A 16667-nucleotide genomic window follows, 5' to 3' on the forward strand; every position below is an offset into this window, starting at 1 on the left:
ACTTTCAACAAACTGCTCCTAAAAAGATATTTTTTAATGCATAGCATTTTTCATTTTTCATTCCATATGAATGTCATACTTTCCAACCTTTCTCATTACATCCCTGCCAAAGTATCTAAATAGTACACTTCACCTTACATATAAAGTACTGTTCTTTTTCAACCACTACAATAAGGCCCCAAACACTGCTCCAACTACAATCTGCCATTGTATTACCATATTACCACTAGACCAGAGTTCCCCTATTGTTTAAAAACACTGCAACACATTACAAATACATTGCACCACAAACACAGCATTTCCCTTATTAAAATCACCAGCACATGCACGGGCTCTGTGGTAAAGGGGACTGGATACATATATGGTGGGACTGTCCTAAATTGAACAATAAATGGGAGGCAATTAACCATGTGAGACATGTGTTTGATGTTCAGGCCCAAAGAAACCTCAAAGACTGTCTACTGGGTATTGCAGCACACAAATATAAACAATGGCCCAGGCGTGTGCGTAAAGCGTACACCATTCTTCATTTGGCAGCTCTCCTAGTGATAGCCCAACAGTGGAAACCAAAGGAACCACCCCATGTCCGCGATTGGTTTGTAAAAATATGGAACTTTGTATCCCTGGAGTGGATTACTTATGCCATTCAAGGAGACCAGGCAAAATTCACTAGTGACTGGGAGGTGGTTCTACCGTTCTTGCAGGGTAACTACAATGAGCCCTTCTGCCTCCACAAACTATGACTTATGGGCATCACTTAAACATGTGTTGATAAAAGAACATACCAGGAGCAGAGGGGAGGGGAAGGGCGGGAGCATGCAGGAGTTATGGGGGAGGCAGCGACAAGGATGGGGGTTTCATTTGGGAGTTCATTATGTTGAAGACATTTGATATGCCAATAAAAAGAAATGAAAAAAGAAAATCACCAGCACAAAACAAACCTAGATATGCATCTTATTTACACACCCACTTTTGCCCTGTTCCTCATAATGTCCAAAACAGCACTAGTCATAGTCAAGTTCTTCTAACAACATAGTTAACATTCTTTGCTACACCACCCATAACACAACTTTATTAACTCTTTTCCCCAACAACTCTGTGTACCTTAATAAATACAACCTCTCTTACTAAAAGTTCTTCACCATTACCACATACACCCACTGCATTTCATTTACAATTACAGGAAAAAAGAAGATCGACAACCACAGCTACAGAAGAACGAACACTCTTCACATCCTACAAAGTAAGTACATTAATATAGAATGTATATCTCTCTAATTCTAGAGCATTCTTTCACTACATATTAGCCTAAAGTATTAGTTTCTACTCAACATTATTTTTCACTCTGACTCATTATATTGCAACATTCACACTCTTTGAATTCTCATCTAAACATTGTTCTTTATTCAATACACTACCCATTCCTTACTGCCTAACAACATGCCCATCTCTCATCAACTTCCATACCGCAATTTCACTTCCTTACTATTCCATACCCTTATCCACATGAGCTCCTAATTCCAACCCAACAACTTTCAAACTCATTGCATTCCAAATTCATTGCATTCCAAATCACTAACACACATTACCACACATACACACACTTCTTCACACCTTTTCCATTACATCCACACAACCCTCATACCTATGCACTAAATCACACCATTATAACAACCACTGTTTCCCTCAAAACATCATAATGTCCCTACTTATTCAATCACACCAGCACTCCCTTACTCACTAACCCCAACCCATCACACCTGCACAGCCTCTTACTCTTACAACCTTCCCAAACACACCTATCATCCCACTGCCCAATCACACACCACTCTACTCTATTCATCTGTACAATCACATGCACACACCCATGCATAGTACATACATAAACATTCCACAATTTTCAAACATAAACATTCTTTTTTCCCAACAAACATAACAGAATGCCAACTAAAAACCAACTCTGTAGAAAACATAGAGCAGATAAAAAAAAACAAGCCATATAGTCATTCACCTCTGAAAGGATGTATAGAAAACATTAAAACAAAACAGCTAGTAACCTCACTGAACAAAACTAAACCAGACACCACTAATAAAAGTAAGGCCCCTCTTTCAAAAACAAAATGTAAAAAAAGATGTATGGAGAAAAGCAGAACTACTAATGAACCTAACACTATATCTACCAATGTTAACGTAGCCTCAGTAAAGTAATCCAAAACATTAATTTTACAAACCATGTTCCACTGTAGAGTTCTTAACAATCTTATAAAGACAGCTAAAATGTCATGATCTACCCTTAAAAACATACACAGAAAACTCATCCTCAAAGCCCTAATTGACAGCGTATTTCTACTAAAGAGAAAGTTGTTTATATTAATTTTAAACAGAATGAAGCCACTAACTAAATTAATCAATATATTACAGAAAGTACATCTAAACATGTGCAATGTCAATATAGATACCTTTTCAAACTTCTATGAAGGTGAATGGATTCACACAAGCAACACAGAACCATATTTCAATGAAGACCCTTATAAACAAGAACAAAAAACAACAATTGCCATAGACAATAATGACCAAGGGTATGAAATGGAAGGAGACACCAGTATGGCAAAAAAACATTATAGAAAAAACATCCCCAATACACTTTCAACCAAATGTTATTTTTGCCCAAACAAACCGTCCAGTGCAAAAATGTACATGCAGCTTAATGTGTAACGTACGCCAACAATCCCTCAAATCGTTGACAATTCCTCAATCTCTATGTGAAAATAAAAGACAAAAGTAGAATAAAAACATTACAAACCTTGGAATCCTGCCCAGTGCGCATGTATATTGGAATGCAAAGACATTAATTAGCCTGCATTTCAGGAACTTGCAAAAACTCCTCCACCACATCAAAATGTTAGCAACACACCATTCCGCTATACGAATGTTTGTTCATAGAATGTACTATGATAAAACACTTGCTCTAGACCTGCAAAATGTAAATAACTTTCTCCTACATGGAACATCCAAAGAACTCCATCGATAAATAGAGCACATATAAAGTAAATATTTTCTTACTGAAGTTGACTTAGAAAATTCAATAATTTTAGAAAACATTTGCGAAAGCCCTCACAAACATCAACCTCCTTACAAAGACATACAAAAAAGAAATAGCTAAGTTTCAAAACACATCTGCTGAAATACCAGACCAAGGGCCTCATCACGAGTTGGGCGGTAACGCCGGCGCTATTACCGCCAGCGCTATTAGGCCTACTGCAAAACCCCCGGCACTGTTAGCGCCGGATCACAGGTTTGGCGGAACGGTTAGTGCCCATTGGGCCCATGCCGGAATTCCTCATTCCCCATTGGGCCCAATGGGCAAAATTCACGCTATTACCACCAGTGGATTTCTCGCCAGCGGTAATAGCGCCGAAAATTGACTCTGAGCTGAGGGAAATTCACCAAGGCCATGATATGGCGGACCCTTAAATGTGGCGGTAATAGTGCTACTGCCGCATTTAAGGGTTAACGCCAGACTTGTGATGAGTCCCCAAGTACGTGTCTGTTGTTGCAGAACTTTTGATAAAAAGATCACAAAAATAGTAGATATGGCCTACAAAATAGAGGCTAATGAGGAATCCCAATGGTTTCAATTAGCATTATATTTAACAACAGAAAATGCATACAAAACAATTGACCCCTCAATAGTTTGCACATTCCGCAATACAAAGCTTGACAATAACCAAATGCCATCACGTGCTATCACTAATAACTTAGAAATATTCCCACTTCCAAAAGCTCTCCAACAACTTAGCTTGTATGAGAGCATTATAATCCAAACAGTACAACCATTTCAAGCTATAATGCGCCTTCAACCAAAAACAGCCAAATTAACTCCATCTGAGTTACTAAAAGGCATTAGTGGCAACGTAGTATATTTACCATTAGATCTTAAAGAAAATGTAGAAACTCTAGGAGAACAACAGCCACTATATCAATCTTTAATTACACTAGTTAATGGTGTACCAACAAAAGACAAAAACATTCGGCAACAACTAGTCAACTTAAATAAAGTTAGAAAAGCCTTACTATCTCAAAGAAAACAATGAATACTATAAAGATATAGACAGAGGAAAACTTAAGAGTCACCACCCCAAATAATTCAAGATTCACCACAAACTGCCCAATTTGAACATGTAGATCCTGTTACTGCAGCCAGAAGTTTAGACCGTTATACAATTCACCCACTACACTCCAAAGACACCGTAGAAGATGCATTAGAAACATATCAAATGGGTCAAGCCAAAGGATCACCAATGTGCATATGGGAGAAAAGTGTAGAAGCATGTTCTTTTCCTCGACTCTATCCTACAGGAAAAGGAGGAAGATATGATGAAAAACCCATGCAAATTATTGCATCAGAATATCCCTCTTTAAGAATGCATTCTGAAAACCCAAGATTCAGACAAAATGTAGAATACATTTCCACCTCTTGTTTGAAAGTTAACTAGCAACTCTAAGTTATGGAGTTGCACACACATTAAAAACAGGATCTAATTTGTTAAACATGTCCGCTGCCCAACTGCTTCAAAAGATAAAACACAAAGATGAAGTTTTGCATTCAAGTATCACAAATCTCTTGGCAAACATGCATGGTACAGAAGAATACTGGTTCTGACATCACCCTGATGTACGTTGTATGCTAAGGAACCTCTGCCCACCCACATGGTTTGTTACTTTAAGTTGTGCAGAATACACATGGGATGACTTGCATGACTTCTTATGCACTGCAAACCAAAATAAAGGGGGACTAGATATAAAAACACAAGGTGAACTCTGTTCTCTTGACCCCATCACCATCGCTTCATTGCCATGCTGCACTTCATCTGCAATAAACTACCCCTCCACTCAGAGAAGTAGAACACTTCTTTGGGAGAAAAGAATATCAATCCAGAGGAGCACCACACATCCACATGCTTTTGTGGATACAAGATGATCCAACATTTGGCCATGACAGTGATGCCACTGTTTTACAATTCATTCAAAAATACATTACCTGTGACATCCCTTCAGAAACCACTAGTGACCTACGTACACAAATCTTACGCGTCCAAAAAAATAAGTGTGGCAAATACTGCAGACATCGATATAAAACAAAGGTAAATACTATACCAAATGTCGCTTTGGCTTCCCTAGATCAGTTTGCAAAAAAGGACAAGTAAATAGCTTGATTTCTTCTATTAAACACAGTGTAAAAGGCAAATCCCTCAAAAACACATATAACATTAAAAAGGACGAAGCATCCAATTACATCAATGATTACAATGCAATTGTTGCCCTATTTTGCAATGCAAATATAGACAGATAGTACATTGCAGACAATTTCACCACAGTTAAGATATGTCACAACCAAAGCTGAGAAAACAGAGTTAAAAAGACCTCTCGGATGACATATCATCTGAAAAAACATTGTCACAAAAGTTGTACCGTTTCGATATAAAAATGCTCTCCAATAGAGAATTCAGGTGCTACAAAGCTGCAGACCATTTAATAGGTATAACCTTATATGGAAAATCTGAAAACATTGTCTGGCTAAACCTCGGTCCAGTTCATCACGAAAAAGAGTACTGAATTCCTACCAAGAAATAGAAACAATAGCCGAAAATGATCCCAACAGCCAGACATTTAAAAAAAACGATGTAATTGACATATACTACCCAAGCAGTAGTACTGCTTTGGAAAACATGTGCTTACACGACATAGACCAAAACTACCCCTACAAAAACAGTGTCACACAAGATAAGACAACTGGTAAATATTCAGTCTCAAAAAATGTATCAAACCCAACCTAATTAATCATATAAAGTTATCATTTAAATCTCTGCAACATAGAAAACTGTATTATATGGCCCTACTACAACTTTTTAAACCTTGGAGAAAAGAAGCAGAATTATTGGGTTACCATGACTCATTTGAAGCTGCATTCAGTGCAAAATGAAAACACTATAACAAAAGTCAATTTTAAACAATACAAACAAATGTTTGACAGTGAACGCCAACAAGAGGAGGACATGGCAGCTCTACTAGATAAAAACACTCCTGAAAGCAGTCAACCTTCTCTTATAGGAAGCCATGAACCACTTGGAGCACCACTCATTCTAAAATGAATCAGAAATTGCCCCGACTGAGGTAGAAAATACCATGTATCAAGCTAAACAATCTGAACAAGACTTGTCATTGCTCAAATCACTGCTAAATGATGAACAACTCACCATTTATCTTGAAGTGACTGAAGAAATTGTACATTGTTGTTTTAAGCATGTAAATAAAATGTGTATGTAGCCCCTGTTTTTTCTTTGTCTGGCCCGGGTGAGCGCAGTATCATAAATACTCTGGGCCAGGAACAGACTCACCAACACCACCTCACCATCCCAGACCAGCTGCAACCTGCAAATAAAAAAAGTTATTAATTCAGGAGATGGGCTACACCCTGAGTTCTTTGATGACTAATGGGCACAGACACCAGAGAGAAACTTTTATAGGTATCCCCACGGGACCCCTCTTTATTAAACATACCTTACTCCTTATCTATTACACTTTAACACTAGGATTCCCCTATTGTGAGCTCCATTTAAGCAGGGACCAGCTACATCAGCTGACCCTTCCTTGGAGGGGTCTCAAGGACCCCAGGTATGAGCTTTCCACAACCTATCCCCTTCCCAAGCTCAGGTGCCACCAACATGGAGTTTGAGGCCAGAGGATTGCCTTTGTCGGTGGTTCCATCTTGCAGAGCAGCCTTGGGCAGGCCACCAACCTGTCCCACCACCTCACACCAGGGTGCCTCCCCTCTACCCCTGCTTAAACTAATGGCCATCTATATAACATCTTATCTATTCCTATTTAACAATTACCCTACTTAACATTCCCTCTAATTATTACCCCATCTCCCTAATCTCCCCAACTTAACATTTACTCTACTTAACGGTACACAGTTATACACACAACATACAAATATATTGGACGTACTACACAAACACAAGAACCCAGTGTCACAATGGGGTGACTGCTGCAGACAGCCACCTCTTTACAGGAACTTTAGGTCTGTCCAAGGTGCAGCACTGCTCTGCTTGCTCTTGATGGTACTGGCTGATAACCACAGATGTTCGGTCCTGGGCCTTCCTCTTCTTCCAGGGTGGCCCCCTCCACCATGTGGGGCCACTGCACAATGCGTGCCCTTTATAATGTCCTGGGCAGTCCCCTATGCACCTGGGGACCGCCCACACGCACTGCCATGACCTGCAGTATATATGTGCTTTTAGGGTGAGCCCCGTTGGCTGGGAGGCCCACCCGACATCTTTGCCATGACCCGCAACATCTTTTAAATCCATGGGCGGGCCTGAAGTCACTGCACGGCCCGGGTGACATTTTATGTTTCAGTGGAGCCCCCATCACTATGGGGATGCCACCACACCCATGCTCTGGCCTCCTCCTGGCCCACCCCCTCAGCAATGAATTGTAGCAATGAAGGGGATGGGCTGTGTCTTCACCCGGGGTGCTGAACGGAGAGACCTAGGACTCCACCACCTGCCTCCTTTTCACCCGGGTTGGTGGCAGCCAACCCGGGGCTTCCAGCTTCACCGCTCTGGGGTGGACCGGGCTTCCGCTGCGCGTCTCTGCATTCCCTCCCCGACTGCTTCTGACACATGCAGCCCAGGAGTATTTTTTCAATGACAGGCCCGCCTTGCTGGCCATGAGGCGGGCCTTTGGGGGCATGGCCGGACAGCCCAGTCAGGGCTACCCCCTACACCTGATCCTGGCTGGGCTGTTCTTAACGGCCCTAGGTAGCCATGGCCACGCTACCTGAGCATCAAATGTCTCTGGGGCCCATCCGGTCTGGCCCACAGACGGGCCGATGGGCACCATGGCCCATGGGTGGCCGAGCTGCCCCTGATATAGCAGCTCAGCCCCCCTGCTCACAGTCTAAGTGGGGGCTCCCCGCAGCACTGGCCAGCCCTTCTCAAAGGATTAAGGACCCAGGAGCCCGCTCAAGGCAGCGACCCCCCCACCTCCCCAGGTGAGTCTCTCTCTTGCTCTTACCTTTTCTTAACTGTCTTTTCAACTGTCCTTCTGGATTCTTTTCTCTCCCCTGCCAGCCCATTCTTGAACAAAGGAGTTATTTTCTATTGTTCTGTTTTTTACTTTTAACATTCCATCCAGCCCCATGGTGGACTGGATGGATTCTTCCAAAACACACACACAAACAGAACAAATAAACAAACACTAACTACACAAAAAATAAAACCTTTTATTACTACACTGGTGTCTGTGTCTTTCTTTCCTGTGTGTTCCCTCAGAGGGAGCGCATGTAGCTTAACTAGCTGGCCCAATACGGCCATGGGCTACATGTAGCTGTAAAAATGATAAACCTCTGCTCCTGTGGGTAGGCTGGTTCTAGCAAAACGTTCTTAATTAAAATAATCAGCAAAAGTCTACAAGACTTAACAAACATCAATCTTTCAGCTGTTGTAACATACCCCACAGATTTAGCTGCTTACAACATAAGAGGTGTAACTTTACACTGACTACTTCTCCTCCCAGTAGAACACCAAAACAAATTAGAATACAACAAATTATCAGCAGAAACTGCTACTGAAGCATGCAGAATTCTGAAACAAAGGAAAGTGCTTCTGATAGATGAAGTAAGCATGGTTTCCAACCTCATGTTGGCTTAAATCCTAAAAACCGACTACAAAGAACTGTTTGGAAGAAAACACGTTATTGTTTTCGGAGACCTCCTACAGTTAACACCAGTAAATGGTAAATCTATTTTCAAAACATTAGGACACAAACAATGCCGTAACACACCCAGCAGCACTGGAAATGTAAATCTTTGGCAACGCTACAGAGAACTAACTCAAAACATGTGTCAAATCTGCAGATCTCACCTTTGTTAGCATTTTAAAGAGCATTAGAACTGGTCTGCTTACTAAAGATGCAAAATCCATCTTACAAATTAGACTAATCCATGAGCTATATGGGCAAAACACATCTGCCCCTGATGTCATGGACAAATTAACTCAATAAAATATAAAATGCATGTCCTTAATGCCAACCTTTTCAAGGTGCAGTCAATTCAACAATACAATGTTGAACAAATAAATGCAACCCATACTGCATATCAGCTGCACAGACAAACTAGAACTGCATTTCATGACACTCCCTATGTGTCAACAAGAAACAGCATGACTAAATAGCTTAGAAAACTATATCTCCAACACAGCTGGATTAGAAAAAAGTATTAACTCTGTGTCTAAACTTCAGAGTAATTCTAAAACATAACCTTGACGTAGAACAGGGTTTAGTCAATGGAGCAATTGGTACAGTTGTTGGCTTCCAAACATGACAACATTCCGTTTGTCAACATCTATTTTGACAAACTTGCAGAAGTTAAAAAAACAGTCTGCACAATAGCACGTTTCCTTCCTTTCAAAGACATGTACGTACGCAGAGAACAACTCACTCACTATTCACAAATCACAAGGTCTAACTCTAGGTAACGCATTAATTGCTATTGGCAGCACAGTCTTCAAAGAAGGTATGAGTTACGTGGCACTTTCAAGTCTCCATATACTCAATGGTTTATTCCTAGTTAACTTTGATGCAAAGTCAACACTGACATTCCTTGCATCCTAGAATACAACAGGATAAGTGCACTGTACTCCCAAATATAGCTATGTACCCTGTACCTCAAAAAAGAAAACCTTTAAAAAGAAAACTAGTACAAATGGAACCTCTAGCAGATCTCTCAGAAATTCCGCTGAAAAAACAAAGAACAACTGTTGCTCCATCAAATAGTAAAACCACAAAAGTCTCTAGTCCAAAAACAACTGCACGTCCATCAGAAGACAGAGACAAATGTCTCTTCTGACAAAACAACTGCAGACCCATGAAAGGATACAGAGGCACAACTCTCTGGTCCATTTCAATTCAGCAACACAACTGCAGTAAATTGCTATACAAATGTGGCAATCGATCTTCTCTTCCAATTGCCACCAACTGTTCACAGCATTTACTTAAACGGCTCGGATCAGTGTTTGCAAATGTTCATCCTTCATAGAAATGCCACAAATAATCCTGACCGCACTTAGTGTCTCAGGTACAAGACAAGAATTGGACTACTGTACAGTAGTGGTAAAATGCACCATAAACACACAGGAGGATCGACAAGAATTCCTAATGTACTTACTACAAGTACTAGAAACCAAAAACATCCCTATAAATGAAATCTTCCAGATGGCATAAACGTGAAAACATACATGCACTCTCTGCGACCATGTTTCAGAAGAGCACATCCCCACTGAACGATTTGTCTATGTATCCATACCAAATTGTGAATCCATTCCATTCCACCAGCTTCTGCAGAATGCAAATCATGGCATATCATGAACATTTTGCAATTCAGACAATCGCTCCAGCATACAAACAAACTCATATGACAAATATGTAATACTAATGCTTCTAAGGTACAATGCAGATGGTACCAAAAATAACTAAGCTCACTAGCTTCACACATGGCCAAGTATCTTCTGGCAAGAAAACCTTCACAACAGTGGACATAATCAACCACACTGGTGACACAACCACTATACTGCATATGTAAAAAACAAAAACAATGTGATTTGTTTGAATGTAACAACACTTCTGTTACTCCAAAACATAGGTTACCCGCAAATCTAATAAATACTGACTTAATATTCCTTCAACCATACATGTACTCACTAAAGTATAGTACAATAAACAGTTAGACTATGCCAACGGGTATCTACCTACATCCATAATAGTACAATAGTAATTTTAAAATCTAAAATAGTTAGAATATGCTAACAGGTATCTAATTACATCCATAATACTACAAAAAGAATTTTAAAATCCAATACAGTTAGAATACTCCAATGGGTATCCAACTACTTTAAAAATACTTTTTATTGTAATGAACTTAAAATATGCCATCACAGTTATTGTTATTTTAAAACTTCTTGTAAACTCCAATATAGTTAGAATACACCAACAGGTATCTAACTACTTTAAACATACCTTTAATTACAACACACTCCAAACAAACATCCTATCACACACACTCACAGAATATGTATAGGGAAATGTTCTGCGGGTTGCCTTGGAACTCACCAGTAAAAAATTACAAAAGGAGTGTACGCCAGGCAAGAAGTAACAATTTATTCTGGGCTCAGTTACAGCTGGGAAAGCAAAATTAGAACAGAAGTGCATGAAAAACGCTGTCAAAAGTAAGCCCCCAAAATGAAACATTTATAAAAACTAGTTAAGGCCCACTCCCCTTTTAGTGGGCTACTCCCGCAGATGAAATGTTTGCACCTCTTTACTGCGCTGAACTTGCATTTTCACCACACTACCACACACAAGTATTCTGTAACATGTCCATTTTTCAGAACTATGTAAATGGCAAAAACTGTATTTAATAACAGTTGTTTTTTTTAAATCCACTATGAGTTTGTTTTCCCAATTATTATTTCATGTCAATACAACAACAGTGTATCACACACTACACTACTGTTGTACCCACACCCAGTATTATCCTGTGTTTTTTCTTCACAAAGAAACAAATACAGATTCCATAAGCACCATCTTCAATTCTACTACGATCATAAATACCATATACACTTCAATTATATCATTGCACCATATTACAAATACTGTATACTCCCTCTACAGTACCTATAATTACTATATACGCATATTACTATGGCCGTGGCCAGTGTCCACATTCTTGGGGGCATGGCATTCGGCCGTGCCCCCAACAATCTGGCCACTGGTCACAACCACCACAACAGAATTAAACCATATAACAAGTATGTACAATACACCTTCAAATAACAAGACGCACTCACCCTGAAGCTCCCCACTCCCAATGATGTTTGCGGACAGTAAAAGTGACCGCAGACTCGGCGGCACCTGCACTGCTTTTTGTCACATATAAAAACAGCTCCCTATCAACTTTTATCCACTCCCCCACCCTTTGCAGGCCCTCTTTCGGCCACAAAATAATCCCAAATATAATTTCAAGACTATTCTCTCACCACGCTGTCCACAGACAATGGTGGCTGTTTGCGGATCCAATATGGCGACCATTTAAAAAATGATGATGCACCTCACATTTTTGAACATCCAATTAGCGTGTGTTTTTGATGTCTGTGGAATTCAAACCACCCGCTGATTAGTCCAGAGGTGTTCACGGACTCCGAATCAGGAAATGGGTCCATGGACCAAACCTAGATATCGCACATTTTTTTTACCTACTTTTTGCCCATTTTAAAAAAAACTACTGGACGGATTGACACCAAATTTGTTTAAATATTTGGGACCAAGCTACCGCTCTTCGTGCAAGTTTGGTGAAAATCCATACAGCGGTTTGGGCTGTAGGCACGAGCAAAACAAAAACAAAATTCTATTGTGTCTATGAGGATTTCAAAAATGTTGGAACCCCATATAACTTTGCCACCCCCGGACAAAACCGCACCAAACTTCGCAAAATCATTCTGAGGTGGCATATACTTTATTTGCAACGTTTGGTGAGGATTCGTCACGCAGTGCCAAAGTTATAAGCTGCCCAAAAAGTGCTCTATGAGTTGAGCAACTTCACCATAACTACACGGCCGCTACCGCAGACGGTGTAATATTTCAGCTGCCCCTTTTGGACCAGGGGTTACATGCCACTATGCTGATTCACATCTAGGTTCGCAGTCTACTAAACCCAGCACATTTAGGCCTAGTTACAAGTATTCAAAAATGTTTACATGTGCAAGTATTACAATTCTGAACAGTATGGGGTCATTTTACAAAAAATGGTAATTGCATGCAGGGAACCGGCAACACTAGCACTTATGGGCTTTAGGGTCCCATGCATGCAATTTGAGTTTTGGAAAATGGAGTTCAAAGGTAAAGACTGAAAACAGACAAAATTATCTTTACAATCTGTTTTGTAAAAGAATTTGGGGGTCATTTTCAATGTGTCGGCGTGGTAAACCAAAATGTAAAACCAAGCTGTAAAGCAGTTTACTCCTTGGTTTACCACGCCTAGTCACTTTGGAAATGGTTTGGAGGCAGAGAGAGACAGAATGAGGAAACTGTTCCCACTTTGCACTTCCCTCTTTGCCTGCAAAACCTCTTCACTGTCCTCTGCATGAGATCCTCATGAAGGAGTACAGCGAATGGATTCTTATGGAATCCGCCTGCATTGAGCACCTGCTAGAAGCAGGCAAATTCCATAGGAATGCATGGTAAATGCTGTTTGCAAAGCGTTATATGCAGGCAGCATTTCTCGAGGTCATTTTACAAAAAGTGAAAATTGCGTGAGTCTGCCCACCAACGTTATCACTTTAATGCTATTGTATCGCCTGCATGCATTTTTTTACTTTTACAAAACAAAGTTTCATAAGAGAAAAGAATAATATCCTGGAGCGTTACCCCTTGAATTATTTACGTCTCCTCGCATTAGGAAATGGCCCCCATAAACAGAAAATATTCAAATGCAGTTTTATAAATGCTGCAATGTGATTGTTGTCTTCATTTGGACAGATGCTCTATATTCTGAATTTCATTTGCAGAGGCGTTGGGTCACTGACGGACCGCAGTTGGTTGGGCTCCGGCTCCATTTGGTTGAAAGTAACTCCATTTGGCTTCAGACGGATATTGAACTGGATCAAGGAAGAGTACAACAACCCTCCAATTTATGTCACGGAGAATGGGATTTCCGAGCGTGGCACGGCACTCAATGACACCTGGAGGACACATTACTACAAGAGCTACGTTAATGAAGCTTTGAAAGGTATTGTGGCATCGCCACATTATCATGACAAGTTATGTGCATTTCTGAAGTTAAATATCCCATGCGAAGTCTGAATAAAAGGCAATCATACAATGGTATACCTAGTTCCAAAGGTCGGCCATGCGCTAGAAGGCCTCAAAGGCCAGAATCCTTATGGGTTTTCAGGAGATCCCTCATTAATATTCATGAGAACAAATGTGCATACATTTGGAAACATTGTATGCAAATGTTCTCATGAATATTAATGAGGGCTGGATGACATGTTTTCGTCCCTCAAGGCCTGGAGTTGGACAACCATGTGCTAGGAAGACCAAGACAAGCCTTTGGGCCAATTTTAGAAACACCTCTTCACCTTTTTCCAAAGAGAGACAACACCTGCAATGAAGTCAAAAGTGTCTAACTTAGTAGTAAACAGTGCAGGGGAGAGTACTAGAAAAAGGAGTTTGTTTTTATTGTTGAAACTCCTCTCCACCTTTTCACAACAGAATTAAAGCGCCTGAAATGTATTAATTGAAATAAAGGATAGCGTTCTTGTTTCCAACACACAGACCCTAATTTGTTTACATGTTTTACTCTGACTTAACCTTCACAAAATCTGTCCAGTCAAAAAGAAGGTGGCAGTTGACACTGAGCTTGACCCTCCTACCCCTAACAATTTCCAATAGAATATCATTAAGATAGGATAGGAGGGAGTCCTCATAACTACTGGGAAGAGTGTGCTGCCTTTAGATTCTGTGAAAGTAACAAACAGACCATTCCAGGTTGTACTTAATCAGCAAAAGAGTAAACATAATGAAAGGTTAAGGAATGACAGGAGAGAGAAACAATTGGACATTATTGGTGCAACTTCCTACGGCACGGTATGTGATTTCCGTGAAGGAAACTGCAATAGCTAAATGTTGATGATGTATGGCTCTGAAAGCGTATTAAGTAGTCTTTCTCTATCTCTTTCTGCTTTTTCCGCAGCTGTTAAATTGGATGGGGTTGATGTACGTGGCTATACAGCATGGTCACTGATGGACAACTTTGAATGGGCAGCAGGATATGCAGAGAGGTTTGGTTTGTATTACACAAACTATTCAGATCCATCGCTAGCCCGGATTCCCAAAGCGTCCATCAAATATTATACAACGTTAATTCAATGCAATGGTTTCCCGGATCCATCTACTGGACCACACCCTTGTCTACATTTAACCACAGAAGGTAGGGTGCACATAAGTTAATTAAAGCGAGGCCTAATAATGATTAGCTATAGAATACTTTTATTTTCAGTAGTCATAAACATCTATGTTGTCTGTGAAAATGCTGTATACTATATATGTAATTTTTAATTTTCTATGTTTATCTCTGATCAGTGTACAATAACTTTGATTGGACACTACACAACAGTGAACACTTGTCTTCTATTTAGCTGTTGTGTCTAACAGCTTTCATTAGAAGCAATATTTAACAAATGTATTAGACAACAATCTGAGAAATAATTTTCTGGAAACTAACCAAAGCTTAAAAACCTTGTTCCATGGGCTATTGCCTTATCAGGAGGATCTCACTCCCGTATGAACTCTCTTTGCCATACCAAAAGGATGATTACAATTTCCCTTATCCAAAAGGAATGCCCAGCATGAAATCCAAGTCATACGTTTTCTATGCGAGTACCCATACCAACCCCATAAACAATACTCAAAGCATGTATGTGTGTGTAGGATGGTGCATACCCTCTGACAACGGCACATATGCAGTGAAATATGTGTGGCATGTCTAGTGTTAAAAGCCCACCACAGAGCTTCTGTCTATGGCGGGAGGAAGAGGTAGAAGGCATGGTAGAAGGAGTAGGATCCATACCCCTTCTGTCATGCTTCTTTTTCTTTTGTGGGCTTTTGCCCATGATTATTGCAACCAACCCTCACAAAAGAATGACCCCATTCTTCATCCTGGCAGTAGCAGCCAGTGTGCATCCATCAGCCAGAACCTGTGCATGTTTTTCCATTGCTCCTGCTCTTCACCTCTTTGTGCACAGTTATCACCCTTCACTACCTTCTTCACCTCTTTGGGCACAGCTATCAGTGCTATCAAGTTCTTTCTGTCACTGTCTTCACCCCTTTTGTAATCCTCCCCACACACATACCAATGACATGTTCCAATTTATAACTAGTATTTGCGCCTTCTTCACCCTGTCAAGGCACCACGCCTTCAGGTCAACCTTACTATCTTTGGCCACCACAGTCTCACTCATTACCATCAGCTCTACTTCTATTGGCTCCTCATTTTGATCTAGTGGCTCTTTCCTCCAGGTCACAAGCTCTCAGGTGGCCCATTCTTGTGGACATCTACTTCAGCCTCCTGGTCTGTGCTGTCATTTTAGCTATTCCTGATCTTTCCTCGAGTATTCTCCTCCAAAACAGCTTTGGTCTCCAATTCCTACTCCTACCCTGCTAGGCTTAGTGTTTGGACCTTTAACAGGCTCTGGCCCCACCTTTCATCCACTCAATGTTGAAAGGCGTCTTAGGTGTGCTAACTCAGTTTGGAATCGGTGGTCAGTCTCATACACCTGGGGTGGTTTACAGCCTTCATGTTGGATTAGGGAATGGCTGCTCCCTCTTCTGGGTGGATCCTTTTGCATGTTACTACTCTCTAACCCTAACATCGGGATGGATTCTTTTAGCATATCTGTTCTTACCTGTATGACGGCGGAGGCCTTGTGCAATCGATGGCTGGCTGACTGCAGAGTTTTCCTTCAAAATGTAGATTCCTTTTTTTGCCTCTGTGGATTTAGATGGGATTCCTGTACTCCTGTGAGGGGAGCTGGGCAAGTAGGAATTGC

General features: G+C 40.6%; 1 protein-coding gene across 1 annotated transcript in view; it reads left to right on the forward strand.

Annotated features, from left to right (window-relative positions):
* LCT (lactase) overlaps positions 1–15257 on the forward strand; it is a 436501-nt gene extending 421244 nt beyond the window's left edge. Inside the window, exons 17-19 of the mRNA XM_069613984.1 lie at positions 13626–13846; positions 14813–15049; positions 15202–15257. Coding sequence (XP_069470085.1) covers positions 13626–13846; positions 14813–15049; positions 15202–15257 — 514 coding nt within the window. The remainder of the gene's footprint in view (positions 1–13625; positions 13847–14812; positions 15050–15201) is intronic.
* Positions 15258–16667: the final 1410 nt, after the last annotated feature.

The sequence above is a fragment of the Ambystoma mexicanum genome, chromosome 9 (assembly GCF_040938575.1).
Source record: "Ambystoma mexicanum isolate Mex_15411 chromosome 9, UKY_AmexF1_1, whole genome shotgun sequence".
NCBI classification, from domain to species: domain Eukaryota; kingdom Metazoa; phylum Chordata; class Amphibia; order Caudata; family Ambystomatidae; genus Ambystoma; species Ambystoma mexicanum.